This window comes from Lineus longissimus, chromosome 10 (genome assembly GCF_910592395.1).
Source record: "Lineus longissimus chromosome 10, tnLinLong1.2, whole genome shotgun sequence".
Classification (NCBI taxonomy): Eukaryota; Metazoa; Nemertea; class Pilidiophora; order Heteronemertea; family Lineidae; genus Lineus; species Lineus longissimus.
The window spans coordinates 7,259,461-7,273,542 of NC_088317.1; the positions used below are offsets into that span (position 1 = coordinate 7,259,461).

Genomic DNA, 14,082 nt, shown 5'->3' on the forward strand with positions numbered 1-14,082 from the left:
GTTGTGAATTAGGTTCATATTGTTAAACAGATGTGGTTTTATACAGACGTGGTTTAATACAGACATTGTGTTATACAGTCGTATAGAATGATTTACAAGTTGTTGGTCCTGGTCTACGGAGCGATACATGGCACAGCCCCCGGGTACCTTTGCAGCCTCATCACTCCCTACGTGCCAACCCGGCCACTAAGATCAGGGTCGCAGGATATTATAACTCAGCCAACATATAGACTCAAAACGTTTGGTGGGAGAGCATTCGAGATTCTTGCTCCCCAAATGTGGAACACTTTGGACGCCACACTGCGACAAGAGACCTCATTGGCCACATTCAAAAGTTCTCTAAAGACATTTCTATTTCGAGACTATTTCGGGGTGTGATTCAAACTAGGTGGGGAGCGCCACAGAACATTGCGACAGTGATATGGGGCGCTATAGAAATGCTAATTCTATCTATCTATCTATCGTATGTTTAACAGTCTTTGGGTGGCGCTCGTGTCGGAAATAAAGGGAGTAGTTCTTGCATGCTTGGAGAACATGAATGCATTCTCGGTTCTTTTTTTAAGCTAGCTTTTGGCCTAGCCTATTCTTCTAGCTGCGATGACCAGGGTTTTTCAGCACAAGAACTGAAATAAATCAAGTTACGGACCTAGGTCATTTAGAGTACTGACCGACGATCATTGACTGATCACCTGACATGACAATAGGAACCGTGAATAATACGAACCGATACGTTACCGGGAAAAAGATGACGGGTCGCGTCCTCACCAATGACATGATACTGGGAGGGCGGGGCTAAAATTTATTTCCTTCAGAACAAAGTGATATTTTGGCCTACATTGTACCTACAAGATTAGCAGCAGTTAACAACCCGGAAGATAATAATCGAAAGCTCCCAACAATTTTGAAATCCAACACCCAATTTCTCTGATGGCAAACTTGCAAACTTAACCCGCCAACTACCCACCAATGGCAGCCTAAGAAAAAATCACATGCATCCTCGCATCCAGTTCAATCTAGAATCTGCATCTGCTTTTCCTATGCTATTCACCTTGCTATCTTTTGATTTGACCTGGAATCGGGGTCGACAGCCTGCGTCCCCTTTTCATTAGAATCGGCCAATTTGAGGAGTCAGTTGTATCAAATTTCAACACCTTGCGAACACATCAATGAACTCCTCGCTATAAATAACGTAGGACTATTTATCATCCTGGTCAAAACTTTCTCGATCCCGGCACTTATGATCTTCAGACTTGCTGCTGAAACTTCTTTGACAATGATTGAGGGCAATTGAGCTCTCTACTCAGTAGACAGCTGTCAATTAATGACAGGCCGCATGAAATTCAACTTTTCTTTTTTGAAGGAATTACCCATATCTATTCAAAGAAGTAGTTAAATAGTAAACATTTCACCCAGATTTTATTTGCGGACTATCTCAAAACAAAGAAGTGAATGAAGAGTTGGCGTGTTACGAACTTAGTACAACAAATGCCGCGAGCATAGTGGGTGGCAGCACCAGACGGAGGAAGTAGTTCGCCTAGGGTTTTTTCGACACCCTCCTCACGGACTCCACTCGTTCTGGAACACTCACTTACCTGTTAATCTGCAGTGGTTAGCCTGTTTTTATCGCAGTAAAGAAATGTTAATCGGGATTTTATATTATATTTTATATTTGCCCCGGGTATTCATATAGGGAGCTGTGCTCTACTTTGCGCCCAGTGATTGGGTTGGGTGAGGCGGTTTTGTTATGATGGACGTGTATCACGTGATGAATTCCCATACGGTACTTAGAAAAATTAAGAGCGATTAACAACGTAAGGTGAAAGAGTACGATCAAAATAAAGGGGGAAAATTGCGGAAATGGATGAATGCTTTAAACATATAGTGGCCCCAATACTTTCCCGGCTTATTTTTGTATAATCCCACACTTTTGATTCAACAGATGGCCCCATATGTAAATCAGACCTGCTGAAAAGGCCCTTTATGTTCTTGAGTATGCCCATATATAGAAAGAACAAAAAATGCTATTTCTCCGAGATCACTGCAAATGTTACCAATTTGACCCAGCGAGGTGTATCTCCATATCATTATCAACCACGACTTTCAGGAAAAGTTTTGAGGTCATCCGATCTGAACTGACGGAGGAGATGTGTGACAAACTATTTCAGCTCTACGTCCATTATAGTAGTGATGTTGTGGTAGGGGAGTTTGTCTTTCAAGTTCACTCAAATTTTGCCGGAAACAAATGTACGCACGCGTTGATTTGTGTTGTGTCCTCCCATTTTGTTTAATCGGGCCGCGCGGCCGGGACTACTGGGTTGGTTGGACTCGAGAGGATTATTTCCAATCATTTTGGATGGGCTGTTTTGGATAGTTACTGGCAGTGGATTAGATTGGGGATTATCTTTTAAAACGGCAAGATAAAGGGCCTTTTTTAATCATCCACGTATTCTTTTCACCAGTTGTTTTCCCGCGAATGTCTTCTGTCATTCTGTTGCACGATAACGTGACCAGGTCCCGGTCAATGCCATCATCGCAGTCACGACAAGAAACCGGCAAGAGTATCAATTAGGAACCAAACCGGCGATACATGGACCGATGAAAATCAATACACACGACCCGAAAAAATTCATAGCACACCACCCGAACAATTCATATGATAATAGTACTGTCCGATAAAATGTATAGTACGAGCCAATAGAAATTGAAGTACGATTCGGTCTTGCCTGAGTATTGTCTGAATTTTGCACAACACGACACGATAGGATACGATACTAACCGCACAGACAGACCCATTTTTCTCGCTAAATGGCGACTTGGTTAATGTTAAGCATATCACCATATTGACTTCGATCTCAACTGATGGCATTTTTGGTCAGGAACAGGCAGACAATATGTCGATTACGATCAGAGGTATTTTCAGGTACGGTCCGAAATTTTACATAGACCGAAAAAATATCAAATACCACCCGACAGATATGACGATACGAGCCGATGGGATATTGGTAACAATACTGGGATTTATCGGGCTGACTTAGGACATTACAGTGCTACGACACGACCAGGTTACGATTCGACGACGGTACGACCCGATACTTAGTTCTGGTACTAGCTGTATACATACTTCAAAGCATTATTTAGAAGCATCATGTTACTCTTGTGAAAGTGGTGAATTTGAGGTCAAGATGCAAAATCATGCCGTCTTAAAAAATCTTGGCTGACAACTTGAATTTAAGTATCATTTTACCCTTCTAACATGTAAAGAAAACTGGTGAAGGAGGTTATTGCAATCAGTTATAACATTTTAATGTTTATTTGAATTTACTCTTTCAGGACATTTGTGAAAACCCGCAGCTGTTCGTTGAGGGTGTCGACAGGGGTGATGTTCACCAAGGCCGACTTGGAAACTGCTGGTTTGTGGCGGCTTGTTCATGTTTGACCCTCTACAAGGAGATTTGGCACAGGGTATGAAACTTGTAGATTCTATGCTGCATGCATGTGATTTTGAATCCCATATCTGAACTATTGTAAAGGGTGCAGACCTTCACAACTGCATTGATGCTGTGCTCTGTGAAATCAGCATTCACCTGATTAACTTTTGATAAACTGCAGTCACTCCCACTTTGATGATGGAATTCAAAGAGCTAAATTATTTATCAATTATGCTATGGTTATTGAGTAAACAATCCAGCTAGGATGAGTTTTAGCTTGATTCAGCTAGTTCGCCCTTCACAACTTCAGATTCGACTACGGCCTAGTTCGGAAACCTGACTGCACTCTCACTATAACCCATGTCATTACTTATGATAAGTTTGTGCAGAGAAACATCCATCTGTTTATGTCCTAGTTAATTTCAATGATGATTTCCCAGTTCTGTCTGTCTGTCTGTCTATTGGGTGGTCAGCAGAAAGATTCAGCAAGATATCACAAGTTCTTTAGCTCAGCTGAAGAAAGCAGAGTTGGTAAAATAACGATTCAAAATGGCATCTGTCCTTTCATCCATCAACATAGGTGCACGTCACCGTAAGACCTAGGCACTTTAAATCTGGTCATGCAGAAGAAAAGCCAAGGAAATGACCCTGACAGAAAATTTTGACCTAAATTCTTCTCCCAAGGGGATTTCAGGCAGAAATTACAAAGATAAGGTCTGACGCCGAATTTTCGATCTGATTCTCGACTTGGCCACCAAGTGGCCAAGACTGAAAAGGTAAAAAGTGCAATATCTCGCTTATTATTGACTGGTTTTCGATAATATTTATATGATAGATAATATTTATATGATAGGTACTCCTAACAAGGATATCCTGCGGGTTTTTGATTTTGCCTACTTTTCAAGGTCACAGAGGTTAAATGACATGAAATTTTCATTTAGCTATAACACGTATCCTAACCAGCATGAATACTTAACATACATCTTTACTGTGAGCACAATGGCCCCTGGCCTTTTCATTCACTTGTACAGTCATGTATATTACATTTTCTTTATTTTTAAAAAATTTGGCAGGCGGCCATCTCGGAAATCATTTTGCCATTTCAAAGCTTTTGTCTCTAGCTAGAGTGACTGGTTCCTGCATCTAATAAGTCTCCATTACATATCAACCAGGTTTTCGATTTGACCTACTCTTGAAGCTCTTAAATATCACTAATAAGTTGCCCCTTTTGTCATCATTTGTAAAGGGATCTTTTTACTTTGGTATATATGTGTGATATAGGCATATCAGTATGTAAACAAAATTGAGGTTGAAAGAGGCCCACCAGGTACTTTCCATGTTTTGTACATTGTACCCATGTATTTCAGCTGAACGCCAGGCCCGTGGGCCTCTTGTTGATATTCTGCCATGTGCTGGCATGGTATTGTTGTTATTTTTGGCTCACCGGTACGGTGAGTCTATACAACACTGCAGTGTCTGTCGTCCATTATTGTCGTCGTCCATCGTATCCTATTTCAAAAACAGTGGCACGTTTTTTAACCAATAGGGCTATGGACTAAAAACTTTGTATGCTTGACTTTGTCAGATGACCTTTGACACTGAAAACGCAAAAAGTGTGATATCTCACTTATTGGCTCACCGTTAGGGGAGTCTTTACGATAGCCCTGTGTCCGTCGTCGTCCGTCGTCGTCTGTCGTCGTCTGTATCCTGTGTGGCACGTTTCTTAACCGCTTGTGCTATGAACTTAAAACTTTGTACACATGACCTCCTAGGTCAGAGGTACTCTGACACTGAATTTCAGTCCAGTCTGGTTCATGACTTGGCCACCAGGGGGCCAAAACTGAAAACATAAAAAGTGTGATATGTCTCCTATTAATGATCCGTTTTCAATAAAACTTTAAAGGTAGGTACTCCTAGCAAGGATACATCACATATCGTACAGGTTTTTGATTTGACGTACTTTTCAAGGTCACAGAGGTCAAATGGCGTAAATTGGCCGTTAGGATGTAACTATGGCACGTTTCTAAACTGCAATGACTTTTGATCCCAAATTTGGTACACATGTACCCCTTAGTCAAGTGATCTCCGGGACCGAAGTTCGGTCCAATATGATTCACCACTTGACCACCAGGGGGCAAAAATCCAAAAACTTTAAAAATGTGATTATTCCTTAACTTCTTGCCCGATTGCCACCAATTTGATATCATGGGTACATCTAACCACCATACAGTATATGTCACACAGGTTTTTAATTTGACCTCTTTTTCAAGGTCACAGAGGTCAATTGGCGTAAATTGGCCGTCAGGCCGTAACTATGGCACGTTTCTTTACCGCAATGACTATTGATCACAAATTAAGTACATATGTACCCATTGGTCAGGTGATCTCAGGTACCGAAGTTTGGTTTGATCTGATTTGCCGTTTGGCCTGCAGGGAGGGGGCCAAATCCAAAATTCTTCAAAATGCTATTATTAGCTCAGCTGACAAAGTCAGCGGAGCTAGTCAAATAGCTATTCGATTGGTGTCCGTTCTTCCTGCCATCCTTCCATCATGCCATCTGTAGACAAAGTTGGGAATTTTGTAATCATACAACCGAGGCACTTCAAATCTAGTCTTGCTTATAAACACCGCAGAAAATGTTGCTTACGGAAAAAAATTTGGGCGATTCGACTCAAATTCAGCTCACCAGGGGGCAAAATGTGTAAATGAAAAAACAATTTTTTGACGCTCTATTCCAGCAGATAAAAGCTCGAAATAAAGTTGAAAAGGTCTTCATGATACAGAAGTTTTGATATAAAATAGATTAGTGTCGATTTATATCACCAGTTGGCGGTAGTGAGCAAAACTGTTGTTTGACCCCGGATGACCCCGCTTTAAATTTCCCGCCGAGGTTACCTGGAGTACTATCGTCAAGAAAATGGCGGTGACATTTTTATTTCTACCGGAGCGATGATTTTGTAAGTGAGGAATTTTCTTTTTTAAGCTTTACGGAAACGTATTTTGGTACGAAACTTCACACGTTTATAGAAAAGATCAACGAGAATGTGTTCAAATGCCCTCATAACGATGAGTTCAACAGAATTTGGTCAAAACAACCTTCGAATGGAGTCAACTCTCTTTGCGAAATTGAAGCGACGACCTCATTATTTATCGTAATTTATGCAGATCTGAGTCCAGCTGATGGGTGATGTTCTGATTTGTGTTCAAACTATTGGAAACTTCGGAAATTAGTTCTATTAGTTCTACTATTCTGCAGGAGTATATTATAGCCATTGATGTTGACAGCTAAAAGCACGAAAACTTTGTTCAGGTTTCTCGTCCAATCACGTGACCTCTCTCCAACACTCGATAATGCACTCTTCGTCCACGTTTTAGGCCAATCTTTGGCCTGAACATGAAATCTAATAAGCGCAGTACTTAAATCAGATGTTTCTCTCGCCTTGAAAACATTCTTGGGTAAAATCCATTGAGATTAGCCAAGTTAATCCACTTTTTCCGTGCCTAAAATCTCTGCCGCTGAATTCTATAAATAGAAACTATTAACATCGCGGCAGTGTGGTTCCCATTGTGCGCCCTCCCACTTCACACCATGTCAGGAACTTTTACGGAGAGAGAGGGCGTGCGGTAAGAAGAATGGCCAAAATGACGTCACGTTTTCCTGGCAATGTCTCTTGCCAGACCAGTCAAGCATTGGGAAAGCATCTTTACAGACAACGTTAGAACTAGAAAACGAATATGTTAATTTGCAAAATTAAAAGCAGATTTCACCACTAACCATCCAAATCAGAATACGACGGCGCAAAATGTTCTCGCTTTCCTCCTGCTAAAAAACCTTGTTCCCGCACTCCTATTTTAATTTATGCCAAGGAATATGATATGATCTGTTTTCACTTTTTTGTAATTAAATGGTATTCATATAATGAGATCAATAGTAGTGTCCGTGTCAGATCCCATCATGGAGGTATAAATAATTATTTATACCTCCATGATCACATCGTTCAACTAGTCTTCTCTCCCCAGGTGCCTCACACGGACCTTCACGTCCCCATACTCAAGACCAACTCTTACAATATCGCCCTCAAAACAACCCTGGAGTCATGAATTCACAGGTGCTCCTGTGAAATCTCAGTTCTAGTTTATTTATCAAACTTTATCGAGGGTTATCGAATCGAATGGATGTGTCGATCGTCGGGGCGGATTGATATGTGGTTAGGTTGTGCGTCCAAGGCGATTAGGTCATTCAGTTCGTTTGAGAAAGATCATGATCATGAAGATGCATGTTATGTTATAATAACTGGAAAATAAGTTGAAGTTATTATTAGTACTACGATTCTTACATGAGTAAAAAGTAGACGTTTTAAGCAACACAATGATGTTACTCCCATAAAAAAACTGTCAATTCTCCTCACCACTCACAGAAGCCAAGCCATTGCTGTTAAGTTATGCAGGGACTTAATCAATTACTTGCACTCCATGTGGGGTGAATAACATTAGTTTTTGAACGGCTGGCTGTAGGGGGATGATTGGAACAGCCGGTATACCTGCTGACCTGCTGAACCGAGGTTAATGTTATTTTCAATCCACGATTGCAGGTCACCTGAATTTCGAGATTTCGCGGGAAATGAAATTGTAAACAAACGCATGTGTGCAGTTCAAATGTAAACAAAAATGTATTTTTGGTAGTTTTGGTTGCTGGACTTGGGTTTTCCCGCAGTCAGGAGCTGGATCAAATTAGTGGTCTATTGTGCTGTTTTAGTCAGAGGTAGCCCTTGATTATGAAGGGATTTTCAAATTAAGGTGACCATGGTCTTTTATGTGCTCAGCTCACCACAGCTTTCAATATTTGATGTATCTGAAGAGGCGCGCGGAACCTGACATGGCCTTACCAAGGAGCTGCTAACTTTGCCTTTTTGGCTGAGACATTGCTTCATGTAGGACTAGGAGGAGCACGCATACATCGTGCCATTTCAGGGTCCGAGTCTGTGGACAATTGGTTTGATTAATTTGTCTCTTCGATATTGCTCCTTTATTGCATTAGATTTTCATCGCAATTCGATCTATTCAAGATATAGCCAATTTGAACCTGTCTGCGCCAAGGATAGATTGGTTCCAGATCGACTCACTATGACTAGGAATATGCAGTAGAGCACAATGTCATGAAAAACGACCCTTTGTATTGTAAATTCCAATCACCTGCAGGACAGGTCAATTTCTCTCAATAAAATTAATTTTGTTGACTCCTGTAATCTCTACCTTATTAAAAAAAAAAGAAAGTGGTGCTAGTCCCAAACTGGTAATTTCTATTTATTTTGACCTCTGTTAAATCATGATACCTCTCAATTACAGACAGCATTTTGTATCCTTGTGCTGTACAACCCAGCTTGGACATACCACAGTTGTCCATGGAGAAGTCTCATCCTCTCTGACACTTTTTTTCTGTAAAGCTACTGATACAACATGCTGAACTAGGGATATCTTCCGTTGCCTCCTGTAATATTTACATACCATGGCTGATTAGTTCAATCATATTTCATCCAGCTGGCAGCTCTGCATTGGAAATTTTAGTGGTATAACGTGTTCTCTTGACCTTCAAACAGTAGTATAAAGCCGATATTTACTACTTTATACCCTCAGTCCTATGTTATTAGGTCATCCAGCTGAGCGCCAGGCCCTTGGGCCTCTTGTTCCTTAATTACTAGCCCGATTGGCACCAATTTTATATCATAGGTACATTTAATTCTAACAACCATTCAATGTGTCACCCGGGTCTTTTTTGATTTGACCTACTTTTCAAGGTCACAGAGGTCAAATGTACTGTAAATTGGCCATTTTTGGGAAATTGTAATTGCTTGGACCTACATCAAACCTAACACTACATGGCACAATACCATGCTGTTCATCCATCTTTCCTCCACATGAGGTGAGCACAATGGCCCTGGCCATTTCATTAGTGGTTTGTTTTTGATGGAATTTTTATGGTTGGTACTCCAAGCCAGGATACATCACATATCATGGAGGTTTTCGATTTAACCTATTTTACAAGTTCTTAGAGGTCAAATGGCGTAAATTGGCCGTTTGAACGTAACTGTGGCACGTTTCGTAACTGCTAGGGCTATGGGCTTGAAACTTTTTACACAAAACCCCCTAGGTCAGGTTAACTCTGACACTCAATTTTGGTCTGATCTGTTTCTCCACTTGGACACCAGGGGGCAAAAAGTGAAAAACCTAGAAAGTATGATATCTTGCTCATTAGTGATTTGTATTCGATAAAGTTGTTATGGATGGTACTCCCAGCAAGGATTCGTTACATATTATACAGGTTTTTGATTTGACCTACTTTTCAAGGTCCATTGTCAATTAAGTCGTTACCTAAATACCAGTGAGCACAATGGCCCCTGGCCTTTTCATTTTGTTACTGCCCAGGTCACATTCGTGTCAGTTGCATGCAACCTACATGCTACTAAATGCCTCGTAATGTGAATCATGTTCTGTCGTGTGAATTTCCATTCATTTGACATTATTACCAATCCTGAATATGGAGATCAAATTGCCATAGAAGGCTCACATTTTATCGAAATTCCATGAGAAAAATGTTTTAGAATAGACCCGATTACAAATAACCTAGTCGGCATGATTCAACTGCAGTCATTGCTCTCATTGAGCTGTACAAATAATCCCACCTGAGAGGAAAACAAATAATTTTGATTGACCCGTTTCGCGTATGCGACGTGTAACTTACGTCACTAGCGTGTCACGAGCTGCAACTCGGCATGCAAGTGATTCATAAGTTGTGCGAAACTTACGTGTAGCAAAAAGGATGTCAATTGTGATTTGGACTGTGTACTTTAAGAAAACATAGCTGACATATTCATTCATGAAAATGCCATCTCTATAGTCTAGTTAACTTTGCTTCAAAATAGACGTTGTGTATGTTGTCATTTCGAGCACAAATTATCTGCATTGGATTTATATTTCATTACCTCTCCCCACATGTTTTTTTGGGTGAAAACTTTTTAGAGGTACTGTGAAAAATTATGGCTTAATTCTATTACCTTTTTGTCCTATAACTATATATTGAACTATATTCAGCTGTGGCTCCATTTCTATAGCCGCACTTACACCACCTGAAAATGGACCACCAATCTTGGTTCGGGAACCAATGCCACACCATCGAAAATCCACCAAGCGCTTACACCAGCGCTGCAGCTAGTTATAAAATCCGGCTACAGATGGCGCGCAAACAATAAATTGCATGCGCAGAAAGCGCCATTTCGAAAGTGCCGCCTGGAGCCGAACCATCTAACTAGCTAATTGCCGATCCATTTGCGCGTACACCACGACAAAGCCGAGCTTTTAACAAGCCGGGCGAATTTCGACCATCAAGCTTGGTGGGACAAATTCGCTCGGCAATTTGTATCGGCAATGGATTGCCGAACCAATTTGTCGCGGCAATGTGGTGGTGTAAGTGCAATTGGTCCACCAATATTTCGTGGTGTAAGCGCAGCTATTGACTCCAACACAGCATGTGCACCTTGATCACACAATCCATAACTTGATTGAAAATTAAGGACTGCTGCTGCCAAAACTAGGCCCTGTGCATATAACACATACTACTATTGTAATCGAGGCGTATTAGAATTCACCATCCTTCTCTATTTCACCATTTACAGGTCATACCCAACCACAAGGAACAAGAATGGAACGAGGAGAAACCTGAAAACTACTGCGGTTTGTTCCACTTCCAATTTTGGCGTTACGGTGAATGGATTGATGTGGTCATAGATGATTTCCTCCCCACCTTAAATGGAGAGCTCGTGTTCGTCCACTCGCAGTCGAAGAACGAGTTCTGGAGTGCTCTCCTTGAGAAAGCTTACGCAAAGTAGGGTACCATTGATTTCATCCTTAAATATCAATCACCCCATTCAGCTATAAAGAGACCTCCATGCAGATGGGGGATGGCCATATACTGCCAAGATGTCAGTCTATTCGTTTATGCTGTGAAATACGAATCGATGCACTAAAACCGGCTAAATAGTGTCTACACTGTATTAATGTGCAGTCTACATAATCACTGGTAGCCAGCTTAACCCTTTCGCTGCGCTGCTCAAAATTATTTCAATATTGATTCCTTGCTGCCCCCAAAATACTGTAAAAGCCAATTTTAACATAGGTAACTTTGAGGCCAATATACAGCCTGAAGGAGAAGAGATAGAGCTTTGGACTATTGGAAAAGGTTGTTGGGGACAGCATGGACTTTCAAATTATGCATTTGTCAATCACCTGAAATTATGTTAATTAACTAAATAATGCTAATTAGTATTAATCAACGAGGAGAAAAACACAATTTTTCATCTTGACCCAGGCTATCACTATCATCCCCTCGGACCCTGAATCATGCACACTTTCAATCCCCATGCACGCTGTGTACATCGGCATTATGTTCAGAATCATAATCACTAATCAGACTCGTCTTCTAACGCCTCGAATTCACTATTTCATCAATTATTGATTCTGCAGTTCGTCGAACACGTGACTGAGGCATTTAAATTTGTTTACAAAACTTTGGACTCAAAATATCGCCTAAACTTTGAATAAAAACACAGAAGTTTTCACCTAGAAATCGAAAGTTCTAGCTGTAAACAACATGGCAGGACACCTAGCGACAAGTTCCTGTACTAATTTGCTATTGAAAACATCGTCTGATTCAGGTCTCTCCCAAGTCACAGTTCTGCGTACATCCGCACAGATCGGAAATTTTTTTGGGTCACAAAAATGCGTACATCCGCAGCGAAAGGGTTAAGGAAGGCTTGTGCATAAAGGGTCCATCATCACATTTTCCATTCTACTCTTGGTTGGCAATAAGTGGGTCTATTGTAATCTCATAGTAATTCACACGTGACTAATTTGTGTCACTGCTGGCACTTTTAAGCAAGAGGCATTGCTGCAAGTCACACAGTGATACCATACGCCTTTCATTTGCATGATTGTTACACCGTTGAAATGTGGAAGAGGGCGTCACATGACCCTAACCTCAAAAGAATTTCTTTTTCTGAAGCATTTTCTGCACCTCAAAATTGTTAACTCTGCTCCTATATCCCATCAAGTAATTTCTGAAAGTCCAAAAGATGTAATTTTGTTGTGGAGATATCAGAGATTTCTTTAATTTTTGGCCAATGAGATTCCAAGTGACTTCAACAGCTTGCTGTGACAATATGGCTGAAATTAGGCGAATAGCAAATACACAAGTCCCCAAAATAGACTGAACAAGCCTATCTGCCTCATGTTCACAATTGGATTGATTAGACCACAGAAACTTAGATATTGTTTTATAGTTTTGATATAATTTTGGCACATTGCCATTGCTAATATTGAACCATGAAAAAGCTCGAGGTCACATGACTTACAAAGTGGTGGATGAACCAGAAAATGTAAACAGCGAGATTTCAGCATGAAAATTGTCGACAAAAAAAACCTTTACGGAATTGATATTCTCTTGTGAAAGGTTGAATACATAATTTAAAACATGGGGATGACAAAGGTATAGTTGTCATTAGAATAAAAGCAATCTTACTGACCATAACGCTACCATGGTCTTTTCAATATTCAGCTTTCAGCCCTTCGATTCAAATTTTACCGCCTTGAAAACTTAGGAGGCGGTCTGCACTTACGAAAATCAATGACACAATACTCTATAAGAACACGTCGAAATTATCCTTAAAAATAAGAAATAAATTGCAATAAACATATAAAACATGTTCACCTGAATTTTGGCGTATTTTACAATTCGGCATTCACAAAGGGAAAGTTTCTAATTCAGGAAGTTGATATACTCTCAACACTGTGGATATATTTTATGTCGTTCATACTCTACCCAGGTCAGACTTTTGCATGTGTACTCTTATCGGACACACCTGAGGAAAAATTGATCTATTTATAATAGAAAAATGATTAGCTAGTTCACATAGCTACACCTAGGCGGCGCCCCAATACAGCCTCTACCTCGTGAAAGTCGCCATTACTCAGTACTTTTTCCTTGGCGCTATGTTAAACATCTCGCCGAGTTTCTTCCTGAAATTCTACTAATTTAGAGCCGTTCAGGTTAAAGAAGGACCTCCCGAATGACACCTCTTTCTGGACGCGGGTGAGATTTTTTCTTTTTCTCCCCGTTTTTTGCCTTTGTGAGTGGTTTTTACCCACTCAAAATTTACATCAGGTTCCAGTATCTTCCCGGGCTTCTGGTCACGTGATCCAAAGAGAAAAAATAAGTTCACTGCTGCGTAGCTGTATATATAATTACTTTATCAAGAATAAATTAGGATGGTTCTATTCCAATCCTTCTTATCTTCTTTGCTTTTTTCTCTGGGGTTTCCGCCGTGCCTCCTGGCCCTCCTTCCCTTCCGGATTGGTGATGGCCGGGTGTCTGGTGTGTCGATGATTCATAGTCCCCACCCCGTTCCTTCCCCGGGTCAGGGTACTGACAGGTCAGTCCCTGTTGGGTCGGGCAGTTCCGCCCCTGTGGTGACTTCTCCTTCTCCCGGTGCTTCCGGGAAGAAGTTAAAGAAGTCTGTGCAGAGAGGGCCTAGAAAGCCTGGTCGGGGGAAGACTTCGTCCCCCCTCCTTTTCCTCCGCCGGGACCCCCGCTCTTCAGCAGCGA

The 14,082-nt window shown here is 41.0% G+C and overlaps 1 protein-coding gene across 2 annotated transcripts in view; it reads left to right on the forward strand.

Moving 5' to 3' along the window:
• The window catches only part of LOC135494845 (calpain-5-like), a 111,680-nt gene that overhangs the window by 39,914 nt on the left and 57,684 nt on the right, over positions 1-14,082 (forward strand). For both annotated transcript variants that reach the window (XM_064783135.1, XM_064783136.1), the window contains exons 3-4: positions 3,331-3,462; positions 11,099-11,307. In XM_064783135.1, the coding sequence (XP_064639205.1) occupies positions 3,331-3,462; positions 11,099-11,307 (341 nt within the window). The remainder of the gene's footprint in view (positions 1-3,330; positions 3,463-11,098; positions 11,308-14,082) is intronic.